The sequence below is a fragment of the Rana temporaria genome, chromosome 3 (genome assembly GCF_905171775.1).
Source record: "Rana temporaria chromosome 3, aRanTem1.1, whole genome shotgun sequence".
Classification (NCBI taxonomy): domain Eukaryota; kingdom Metazoa; phylum Chordata; class Amphibia; order Anura; family Ranidae; genus Rana; species Rana temporaria.
The window spans coordinates 571,351-584,334 of NC_053491.1; the positions used below are offsets into that span (position 1 = coordinate 571,351).

The 12,984-nt window shown below is 48.0% G+C and overlaps 1 protein-coding gene across 3 annotated transcripts in view; it reads right to left on the reverse strand.

Annotated features, from left to right (window-relative positions):
• Window positions 1-330: 330 nt before the first annotated feature.
• DUSP11 (dual specificity phosphatase 11) overlaps window positions 331-12,984 on the reverse strand; it is a gene marked incomplete at its 5' end in the record, with an annotated part of 42,730 nt that continues 30,076 nt past the window's right edge. For all 3 annotated transcript variants that reach the window (XM_040342177.1, XM_040342176.1, XM_040342175.1), the window contains 2 exon segments: window positions 331-1,116; window positions 12,128-12,220. In XM_040342177.1, the coding sequence (XP_040198111.1) occupies window positions 906-1,116; window positions 12,128-12,220 (304 nt within the window).

Sequence of the window (12,984 nt, forward strand, 5' to 3'; positions counted from 1 at the left end):
AAAACTATGTGTAGGACTGCAGTCTCCTTTCACATGTCTCAGAATGAAGCTACAGAACTCAGATACTCAATGCGAAGGCATTACCGTGGCAGAAAGTTATCAGATGAGCTCAGAATGACATTTACCCCTCACCCACAATGTATGCGGCTTAGGGCTATGAGCTGAACTAATATTCAAATAAAATATCCTGAATAATGACATCACCAAAACTCTCGCTCTCCCTATAACGACAGCATGCATGTCAGAGCGATTTCTTCTTCCAGACAGGCCTGAGCCAGGTTACGTATCCAGCCCACCCCAGAGTCCCAAGCCTCATAAAAACCAATGGAGTGAGGAGCTGAACCACGTCATTTATTAAGGCAGTAAAGATGCTCACAGAGCAGGAACCTGCGACACTCGCATTCATTTGTGATGAATTGATACATTGTAGTCAGAGCAAAGATTTGATTTGTTGCAGAAAATGTATATACAAGGAGTACTGCTTTATAAAAGGCCAATCAAACAACGCAATGAACAGACGACATGGATACACCGAGGGCCCCGCATACCTCCCATTCCTATATACAGCTATAGCACTGCCCTCGTCTCTGAAGTGTCAGATGTAGAATTAGGTGTATAGAAAGATGGCGGTCTCCACGCCTAAAAGATCCCTCCGCGAGAACAGATAATCCGTCCCATAAAACGATCGTGTGGTAGACGGAACAGAATTATTGCCTAACAAGTCTACCTTCAATGGATTACCACTTTACAACCATTAAAGCATCTGACCGTTATCTCTGTTTATTTGGTCATTTCCAGTCGTCAAATTCATTTAAAAATACAATATACGTAAAATAATAAAATCAATACAATAAAAGAGTAAACAGGTGTGGCCCCAAGCAATCTTCTAGTATCAGTTGTTATTGTCACTGTTCTCCGTGGCTTCCTCGGTGGCCTTGCCCTGGCCATCTGCTGTAAGGCCCATTACGCCCCTGAGGGCCTGAACCCCGACTATCAATACTGTCGCCATAGTTTGGAGGAGTCGGGTGCCACCCAGGAGCACCATTCACAGGCCTATCATCCGGCTGCTGAGCGAAGTATCTCTTGGGATGGTGTCGGTGTCTTTGTGGTCCTCCTCTATAACATCACAGAAATGAAAGAAGTTAACGACACACGAGAATATGAAAACAGAGCAACTGGTTCAGCTACCAAATGTATCAATTATTCAACTTTCCAAAATCATTCTCGTAATATGCAAGAGAAAAAAATCGGTGAGAAATTACAGGAAATGTTTAGAATTTTTATCTTTTTACAATGAAAACCTACAAATAATTGATGAGTTTAGATTTGATAGACGATAGGACACATTTTTAACACGCTGGATTTTATATATCAATACAGTAGAGAAATATAATATTATATATACAGTACAGACCAAAAGTTTGGACACCCCTTCTCATTCAAAGAGTTTTCTTTATTTTCATGACTATGGAAATTGTAGAGTCACACTGAAGGCATGAAAACTATGAAGTAACACATGAGGAATTATACAGAACAGAAAAGTGTGAAAGAACTGAAAATATATTTCATATTCTAGGTTCTTCAAAGTCGCCACCTTTTGCTTTGATTACTGCTTGACACACTCTTGGCATTCTCTTGATGAGCTTCAAGAGGTAGTCACCTGGCGCAGCACCCCATCACTCTCCTTCTTGGTCAAATAGCCCTTCCCCCGCCTGGAGGTGTGTTTGGGGTCATTGTCCTGTTGAAAAATAAATGGTCTTCTTTTCCTCTTTCTCTTCATTGCTTTCTTTCTTTTCATCCTCCCTTTCTTTGTGGCTTGGGCCCTCAGGCCTGGTCCTGTTGGCCTTGGACACAGGATGCATTATTTATTTTACAATTTGGAATACTGATATCCTCTGCTATGTGCCTGCTTGAATTTTATTTTTGTTATTTCATTTATTTTTATTTTTTTGTATGGTTGTGTATCGTGTAACAACTGTGCTTTTAAGTTCTACATTTACCCCGGTGTGTTACCTAAGCCAGCATTAGGTCAATCTAGCAGGCCACTTGAGTTGAGGACATTCTATTGCCGGCCTTCTGGATTCGCTTTCGGATCCCTAGGAGCTGGATTGATCTACGGACTATCTTTTCTGATATATGATAAGCTTATGGTGTGTCCTCCACTGCTTTTTTTCTTTTGTATTCTTTTTTGTTTGTTGATGTGTTTTTTTTCAATAAAACTCTTTGTACAAGAAAAATAAATGATGGTCCAACTAAACGCAAACCGGATGGAATAGCATGCCGCTGCAAGATGCTGTGGTAGCCATGCTGGTTCAGTATGCCTTCAATTCTTTTTATTTATTTTTTAAAGTGTATTTTGTGTGTGTACTGGAGAGAGGAGCCGGACTGCAGGAGTTGGGAGTAGGCAGGCCTCCCCCAGAGGCAATCTGCCACCTTTCTCCATGCCCCGGGTGGCAATGGTGGGTGTGTGAGGGGGTCCTCCCACACAGCCCGCCCTACCTGCTCCGCTTTGAAGCCCAACGGGGCAGAGGGACTCCCTATAAGGGAGTGAGAGGATCTCGCCCGCTCAACCAGCCCCGTTAGTCCTTCGCCTCTCTTTTTAGAGACCGCGTGGTCAAAGTGCGTGCATGTTAACCCAATTTCGAGTGCATGTAAGTGTGGTGGTTTTTGTGGGAGGGGGGGTGGGCGTACTAAGCGCAGGCTTACCTCGCATAGCACACCCAGCGGGAGCCGGGCTGAGACCACCAAACTCAATTCACATGTAGCCGAGATCGGGATCCGAACCCCTAGCTGCAGAGGTGAATGGCTTGTCAGCACAGTGCCAATCTCGTTGAGCCACCGCAGCTCCCGTATGCCTTCAATTTTGAATAAATCCCCAACAGTGTCACCAGCAAAGCATCCCCACACCATCACACCTCCTCCTCCATGCTTCACGGTGGGAACCAGGCATGTACAGTTGTGTTCAAAATTATTCACCCCCCAATGTTGTAAAGGGTTTTAGGGAATTTAGTGTACATTTGTAATTGTATTCAGAATGAAATCCTAGAAGGACTTCTTAAAGAACCATATGCAACTAAAATGACATCAATTGGTTTTGTAATACAGAAGTAAATGTGTATTTTGTGAATTCTTCATTTACACAATTATTCAACCCCTTAAAGACTACCACTCTGAAGAACAGAGGTTCATTGAAGTGTATTCAATCAGGTATTGAAAACACCTGTGGATGTCAGGGAGCAGAAATAAAGCCTAATAAGCACCAATCAGGCAGCTTTAAAATGACTGTGATACTCAGCTCCTTCTAGACATTTACTGGTGTGGTTACAAACATGGTGAAGTCAAGAGAAGACAAGAGAAGAGGTGATTACTCTTCACAGGAAGGGCAATGGCTATAAGAAGATTGCAAAGATGTTAAACATACCAAGAGACACCATAGGAAGCATCATTCACAAATTCAAGGCAAAGGGCACTGTTGAAACGCTACCTGGTCGTGGCAGAAAGAAGATGCTGACTTTGACTGCTGTGCGCTACCTGAAGCGTAGAGTGGAGAAAAGTCCCCGTGTGAATGCTGAGGAATTGAGAAAAGATTTGTCAGATGTGGGTACTGAAGTTTCTGCTCAGACAATACGGCGCACACTGCGTAATGAAGGCCTCCATGCCAGAACTCCCAGGCGCACCCCCTTGCTGTCTCCAAAGAATAAGAAGAGTGGACTGCAGTATGCAAAAGTCATGTGGACAAACCACAGAAGTTTTGAGATTGTGTTCTGTGGACTGATGAAACTGTTTGGGCCCATGGATCAACGCTATGTTTGGAGGAGGAAGAACAAGGCCTATGATGAAAAGAACACCTTGCCTACTGTGAAGCATGGCGGGGGGTCAATCATGCTTTGGGGCTGTTTTGCTTCTGCAGGTACAGGGAAGCTTCAGCGTGTGCAAGGTACCATGAATTCTCTTCAGTACCAGGAGATATTGGATGACAATGTGATGCAGTCCGTCACAAACCTGAGGCTTGGGAGACGTTGGACCTTTCATCAGGACAATGATCCCAAGCATACCTCCAAGTCCACTAGAGCATGGTTGCAGATTAAGGGCTGGAACATTTTGGAGTGGCCATCGCAGTCACCAGACTTAAATCCGATTGAGAACCTCTGGTGGGACTTAAAGAAAGCAGTCGCAGTGCGCAAGCCTAAGAATGTGACTGAACTGGAGGCTTTTGCCCGAATGGGCGAAGATACTCGTAGATCGCTGCAACACACTTGTGTCAAGCTATGCTTCACGTTTAAAAGCTGTTCTAACTGTAAAAGGATGTTGTACTAAGTACTAAGATTGAATGTCACTTGGGGGTTGGATAAAACTGATAATGATGCGAGCACAGAAAATACATTTGTGGCTATTTCATTATAAATGTTATATTTGTCTGACCTACACGTGCCTCTTTGATTTCATTGTAAGCAGGATGACTGAATGATCAAAATCAATGTCAAACTGGCCAAAACAATCAATTTCAGTGGGGGGGTGAATCATTTTGAATACAACTGTAGAGTCCATCCGTTCACCTTTTCTGCGTCGCACAAAGACACGGGGGTTGGAACCAAAGATCTCAAGTTTGGACTCATCAGACCAAAGCACAGATTTCCACGGGTCTAATGTCCATCCCTTGTGTTCTTTACCCCAAACAAGTCCCTTCTGCTTGTTGCCTTTCTTTAGCAGTAATTTCCTAGCAGATATTGTACCATGAAGGCCGGATTCACACCGTCTCCTCTTACCAGTTCTAGAGATGTGTCTGCTGCAAAAGGTGGGAGAACCTAGAATATGAAATAGATTTTCAGTTGTCACACTTTATTGTTCTGTATAATTCCACATGTGTTACTTCATAGTTTTCATGCCTTCAGTGTGACTCTACAATTGTCATAGTCATGAAAATAAAGAAAACTCTTTGAATGAGAAGGTGTCCAAACTTTTGGTCTGTACTGTATATATAACACATATTTGTCTCATGTGGGAACTCTATAATGCCAATACTACTCCTAAACTTCTTGGTTGAGCCTCATCTCTTGACCTGAAGCAATGGACCCATAATACCGTATATACGAGAGTATAAGCCACGCGTTTCACCCCCTCGGCTTATACTCGAGTCTGTGTACCTGCTCAGCCCGTGACCTGCAGGCAGACGGCGGGCGTCCAGTGTAAGAAATCCGTGATAGGCGGGACACTGAACACAGGCTCTGCTGGGAACAGAGTGTTCCACCTATCAGGAAACAGGACGAGGGGGCAGGGCGGATTGTTTACACTGGACGCCCGCCGGTGGCTAATGCAGGTATGCAGATTGGCACAATTATCAAACAAGGTACAGTGTCAATTAGAAGACATACAGCCTCAGTCAGCTCTGCTTTAACCAATTAGAAAACATTACTAAACAATCATAGATGATCGGCTTAGAATTGCAAGCAGGCTTTTTATTCCCACTGGAAAAACAAAGTGCAGTAACCCTTCGAAGCAATTATATTTTACTACTGAAACTACTTCCATGATAAAAAGTAGTCTGATATTTATTACATATTGAACATCATGATTGCTCTTCACACTGCATTAAGTCACATGGTCTTAACAACAATAAATGTGTGTATACAGGGGAGGAGCTGCACAGGGCCTTAGTTGTGAAATCACAAGCAATGGGCACAGTGAGGCTGCAAATGGGCATTGCTGACCCTCTTTTTCCACTTACAGTGGCTGCTGCATTCTCACCGTAGGCTTATACTCGAGTATATACGGTAAGTACGCAATGGACACGCAAGGGGTACGCAATGGACACGCAAGGGGTACGCAATGGACACGCAAGGGGTACGCAATGGACACGTGTTTTACCGCTATTTTAACGCTCCGCTATAGGCGTTTCCAGTGTGAAAGGGCTCTAAAATACTATTCCTGCCGCCACACTACCAAATAGACCTATTCCATCTCTCTCATCAACACCTTCCCATCAACTCTTCTCTACCTTTACCTCATCCTCTAATTCACTCCCTGCCCAGGAGATCGCCAATCACTTCAAAAATAAGATCGATACAATTTGTGAGAAGATCTCCAATGCGCAGAAACCTCCCTCATGTCCAGAGGTACAATCATTGCTTCCCCCATTCAGCCTGCCAGTATTAACAAGGTCGTAAAACTTTTTTCTACCGCCCACCTAACCCCCCGTCCCATGGATCCCGCCCTCTGGATCCCCGTCCCATGGATCCCGCCCCGTCCCATGGATCCCGCCCTCTGGATCCCCGTCCCATGGATCCCGCCCCGTCCCATGGATCCCGCCCTCTGGATCCCCGTCCCATGGATCCCGCCCCGTCCCATGGATCCCGCCCTCTGGATCCCCGTCCCATGGATCCCGCCCCGTCCCATGGATCCCGCCCTCTGGATCCCCGTCCCATGGATCCCGCCCCGTCCCATCGATCCCGCCCTCTGGATCCCCGTCCCATGGATCCCGCCCCATCCCATGGATCCTGCCCTCTGGACCCCGCCCCGTCCCATGGATCCCGCCCTCTGGACCCCGTCCCATGGATCCCGCCCTGTCCCATGGATCCCGCCCTCTGGACCCCGTCCCATGGATCCCGCCCTCTGGATCCCCGTCCCATGGATCCCGTCCCGTCCCATGGATCCCGCCCTGTGGATCCCCGTCCCATGGATCCCGCCCCGTCCCATGGATCCCGCCCTCTGGATCCCCGTCCCATGGATCCCGCCCTCTGGATCCCCGTCCCATGGATCCCGCCCTCTGGATCCCCGTCCCATGGATCCCGCCCTCTGGATCCCCGTCCCATGGATCCCGCCCTCTGGATCCCCGTCCCATGGATCCCGCCCTCTGGATCCCCGTTCCATGGATCCCGCCCTCTGGATCCCCGTCCCATGGATCCCGCCCTCTGGATCCCCGTCCCATGGATCCCGCCCTCTGGATCCCCGTCCCATGGATCCCGCCCCGTCCCATGGATCCCGCCCTCTGGACCCCGTCCCATGGATCCCGCCCTCTGGACCCCGTCCCGTGGATCCCGCCCTCTGGACCCCGTCCCGTGGATCCCGCCCTCTGGATCCCCGTCCCGTGGATCCCGCCCTCTGGATCCCCGTCCCGTGGATCCCGCCCTCTGGATCCCCGTCCCGTGGATCCCGCCCTCTGGATCCCCGTCCCGTGGATCCCGCCCCGTCCCATGGATCCCGCCCTCTGGATCCCCGTCCCATGGATCCCGCCCTCTGGACCCCGTCTCATGGATCCCGCCCTCTGGACCCCGTCCCATGGATCCCGCCCTCTGGATCCCCGTCCCATGGATCCCCGTCCCATGGATCCCGCCCTCTGGATCCCCGTCCCATGGATCCCGCCCTCTGGATCCCCGTCCCATGGATCCCGCCCTCTGGATCCCCGTCCCATGGATCCCGCCCTCTGGATCCCCGTCCCATGGATCCCGCCCCATCCCATGGATCCTGCCCTCTGGACCCCGTCCCATGGATCCCGCCCTCTGGACCCCGCCCCGTCCCATGGATCCCGCCCTCTGGACCCCGTCCCATGGATCCCGCCCCGTCCCATGGATCCCACCCTCTGGACCCCGCCCCGTCCCATGGATCCCGCCCTCTGGATCCCCGTCCCATGGACCCCGCTCCCTCGGACTCAATGCTACGCCCTCTACCTCACAACCTACGCCCATCTCCTTACTCTTCCCCTCCAAACTCCTTGAAAAAGACGGGTCTACCACCAACTGAGCGACCATCTAAAGAACAAACTTCTTGATCCCCTTCAGTCCGGATTTCACCCTCAACACGGAAACTTCTTAACTGCTTCCCAACCAGCCGCCTCAGTTAGTTATACTGCAGCAGGTTGTCTCCCCGGGTGAGGAGTCGTAGATGCACGTCGGCCGTTTTATGACCACTAGATGCCCGCCGAGCACCGGCGATCGCTCCACACCGAGACAGAACGGAGGTCCGTCAATGTAAATAGCATATCCCCGTTATGTCAGGGGTGTTCCTAATGCTTAGGAACAACAATCGGTCTCCTCCCCCAGGCAGTCCCATCCCCCACAATTAGAAACATTACCTAGGACACACATTTAACCCCTTGATCGCCCCTAGTGTTAATCCCTTCCCTGCCAGTCACATTTATACAGTAATCAGTGGCTCTTTTTAGCTCCGATCGCTGTATAAATGTCAATGGTCCCCAAAAAAAAAGTGTCAAAAGTGCCTGATCTGTCAGCCGCAGTCTTGATAAAAAAAAAAAAAAAAAAACTACTAGTAAAAAAAAAATGAAGAATAAAAATGTCAAAAAAATCTATCCCCTATTTTGCGCAAATAAATCAATAAACGCTTATTGCAATTTTTTTTACCAAAAACATGTAGAATACGTATCGCAGAGGATGTCAAATACAAACAAAAGAAAGATCTATTTGTTGGAAAAAAATTATATCAGATTTGTTTTTGTACAACCTCGCACGACCGCGCAATTGTCAGTTTAAGAGACACAGTGCTGTATCACAAAAGATGGCCTGGTTATTAACCACTTAACGACCGCCGCATGTATATGTACGTCCACAGAATGGCACGGACAGGCAGATGGGCGTACATGTACGTCCCTGCCTTTCTGCGGGTCGGGGGACCGATCGGGACCCACCCCCCCCCCCCCGGTACATGCGGTGGTCGGAAACCCGCGGGGAGCGTTCCGGGACGAGGGCGCGGCTATTCGTTTCTAGCCGCCCCATCGCGATCGCTCCCCGGAGCTGAAGAACGGGGAGAGCCGTATGTAAACACGGCTTCCCCGTGCTTCACTGTGGCGGCGCATCGATCGAGTTATCCCTTTTATGAAGGGAGACTAGATCGATGACGTCAGACCTACAGCCACACCCCCCTACAGTTGTAAACACACACTAAGTGAACACTAACTCCTTCAGCGCCCCCTGTGGTTAACTCCTAAACTGCAACTGTCATTTTCACAGTAATCAGTGCAATTTAAATGCATTTTTTGCTGTGAAAATGACAATGGTCCCAAAAATGTGTCAAAAGTGTCCGCCATAATGTCGCAGTCACGAAAAAAAATCGCTGATCGCCGCCATTGGTAGTAAAAAAACAAAAAATAATAAAAATGCAATAAAACTATCCCCTATTTTGTAAACGCTATACATTTTGCGCAAACCAATCGATAAACGCATTGCGATTTTTTTTTACCAAAAATAGGTAGAAGAATACGTATCGGCCTAAACTGAGGAAAAAAAATGTAAATATGTTTTTGGGGGATATTTATTATTGCAAAAAGTAAAAAAATTTGAATTTTTTTCAAAATTGTCGCTCTATTTTTGTTTATAGCGCAAAAAATAAAAACCGCAGAGGTGATCAAATACCACCAAAAGAAAGCTCTATTTGTGGGGAGAAAGGACTTCAATTTTGTTTGGGAGCCATGTCGCACGACCGCGCAATTGTCTGTTAAAGCGACGCAGTGCCGAATCGCAAAAACTGGCCTGGGCTGCATTTTGGTCCGGGGCTTAAGTGGTTAAAGAGGAAGTAAACCCTCTAAAAGATTTCTTTAAAAAAAAAACTGCAAGAGAAAGGCATAATGAGCTAGTATGCATAGCCCCCCAAGCGACTCTCGTTCCTCTCCTCCGCCGCTGCCATGATAACCGAGTGACTTCTGGGTATCGCGGCTCCAGCACTGTGATTGGCCGGAGCCGCGATGACGTCACTCCCGGGCATGCGCCGTAGACATCGGTGCAGTCTTTTCTGCAAATACTCGATCTCCTAAACTGTGTAGGTTTAGGAGATATTAGATGCACCTACAGATGAGCCTTAATCTAGGCCTACCTGTAGGTTAAAGGGGTCTGTAAGGGTTTACAACCACTTTAAGGGGGCAAATCTTCCAGGGCTTAAGTGGTTAATCTCACCAAAGACCTACTAATGGTGAAAACCAACAGACACAATTCAGCTCCTTCTCCTGAACCTGTCTGCTGCCTTTGATACAGTGCACCCCCCCCCCCTCCTCAAATAACTCCACTCCTTTGGTCGGAGTGACTGGATCTCATCCTACTTATCCCACGGCTCCTTCAGTATCACAGCTCTACTTCCTCCCCTCCATTCCTCTGTGGGGCCCCCAGGTTCTTATCTTGGACCTCTCCTTTTCTCTACCCTTTGCTCTGCTATCACAAGGTAACCTGGAGATATGGCTGCACACCCACCACTCTATTCCTAGAGAAGCCCCCCCCACCCAACAACTGGATTTTCATTTCTGTCCACCCCCACAGCTACTACCCTTTGTTCCACCATTCTAGATTGTAAGCTCTCAGGATCAGGGCCCTCTGATCCCTTTTGTATTGAATTGTATTGTGACTGTACTGTCTTCCCTCATGTAAAGCGATGCGCAAACTGTTGGCGTCATATAAATCCTGTATAATATTCCAATTTCTTTAGGTCCTCGCCTTTCATGTTCCACTCTTTACTTCACCATATTCTATTGTGTCCAATCACCCTACTCTCTGGGTTTCATGTCCCCCCCCATTGATACTGGTTTGCCTACACCTCTATTCTAAAGCAGTGTCACCCCTTTGTAGCCAATTATTGGCACCATTTTTACTACATCACAATGACCTTCACTGTTTGTTGGGGATGCTCGTGTGTGTGGCCCGGGGTTCCTGCAGATCCCAATAACTCCCGGGAGACGCACATATGGCGACCCTCCCACACCAGTACCTCTTAGGTTGAACCTCTAATGGGATGCAAGTCTTTTGAATTACATCTAGACCATTACAGATACCTTTTCCTTTTATCACCACTCTCTCTCTCTCATATATATATACACACACACACACACACACACACATTCCCGAGGAGTCGGATTTAATGACAAAACGCGTCGCACTTCATAGGATGCAGCCTCCACTCATCCTATACCTGACACTACCATATTTCATTTCCATCTACTATGGTGACCCTCCCACACCTACCTGCATTGCCCATGTATATACCATTTTCTATGTATTTAGATTTCATCTTGCACCGGATTGTATCCTCCATGTACCTCCTACTTCTTCTTCTGGGTCTTCATTGGCCAGGTTATAAACACGTCAATCATTCTTTACAATTCTGATAACTGGCTCCTTTAAAGTCCCAACCCTTCTATTTTTTATCCAGATTAGGAATGGGGGTGCCCCCCCCCCTTATGCATCTCATTGTATTGGTTCCCCCTTTCCTATGGCTTTCAATATCATCCCTACACCGGCAACACCCAAATCTCCTCTCCACCCCCAACTCACTCCGTTGGTCTCCTCCTGCATCACCAACTAACAGACATATCATCCCGGACGTCACATCACTTCCTCAGACTCAGCCGAGCTCATGACATTTCCTCCCCTGATATCAACCCATCCCAAGGTGTTATCCGGGACTCTGAACTCTCCCCACATCCTCAACCTCTCCAAGATACGCCTCTTCCTAACCAATCACAAAGCTTCTAATCCTCTCCCCGATCATCTCTCGTCTAATCGTTCTTTGTTCCTCCCAAGACCTCCTGCTCTCTCCCCCTCATCACCACACCCCATGCTCACCTCCAGGACTTCTCCAGAGCCTCTCCCATCCTCTGGAATGCTCTGCCCCAATCTGTTGGACTCTCTCTTCAGAGAAGCCTCCCCCACCTAACAAATCTACATTACCTCTTGTATTTCTTGACCCTCCCTCCTAGATTGTAAGCTCTCAGGATCAGGGCCCTCTGATTCCTCATGTATCAAAGTGTATTGTAATTGTACTCTCTACCCTCAAGTGCAAAGCGCTGCGCAAACTGCCGGCACCACATACATCCTGTATAATAATAGTAATGTATTAATAAGCAAAGCTTTGTTTACATTCTGGATAAAGGGAGGGTTATAACCCGTCTGATTTTATGCCTTCTGTGTCCCATTGGGGAGATTTTCCTCACTTCCTGTCACATAAAACAGAACATCTCCACAGTGAAGGAATCCCTAGGTGTCCCCCCTGAAAGACTTCCCCCCTCTATTCCTGTTCTGGTGACTTCCAATGATCAGGGCAGAGAGGATGAATCCCCCTCCCGGGGGGGTCCTCTCCACTCCATCCAACACTAAAAACAGCTTGGCCTTCGAGTGGCAGAAGAAGAACAGAATACCTGAGGTCTGTCTGTGGGATGCGATGTCCGGGGAGAGGAGGATGTGGAAAGCCCGGTGGAGGAATTCTTGGACGGTGATTGATGAAGGGATACCTGCAGATGGGACAAAGTAATAATTCATATTAAATGATGAAGAGGGGGGGTCACTCTGTATAAGATGTCAGGAATACGGCTGAGAGACTACAATGACCCCCCGCCACTGAAGTCACCATGATGTGCTCTGCCAGGGTGCTTCTATCTCAATGGACCCCTGTATACTAGAGGAACGTTTCCCAGCAGCGGCGTGTAGATCCTCATATCAGATGAGTAGAGAAGACAGCCACCTACGGGTGATCCTCCTCCTCACGGCTGAGAGACTACAATGACCCCCCGCCACTGAAGTCACCATGATGTGCTCTGCCAGGGTGCTTCTATCTCAATGGACCCCTGTATACTAGAGGAACGTTTCCCAGCAGCGGCGTGTAGATCCTCATATCAGATGAGTAGAGAGGACAGCCACCTACGGGTGATCCTCCTCCTCACACTATAGCCGATTGCCGATAAATAAACCAAATATTAAAGAAAATACCTTCTGTCAAAAGAAAAAAACATGTTTCACCTAAAAAAAGGCTTCATCCGGGGTTACAAAGAGCGATATGCTGTGTGTGGTATACAAGCTACATGTGCAGAACGACGGCCACCATGTTTTGATGTCATTGCACACGCCTGCGTCATTTGCATGATGACATCATCACGCATGCATAATTACATCACTGGGGATAAGCATCCATTACCAATGTTCCTGCAAAAACGGCCCTACACATTCCAACCAGCAGGGGGAGGGGAAGTCTTATTGCAGAAAGAGTGGATAACACTCC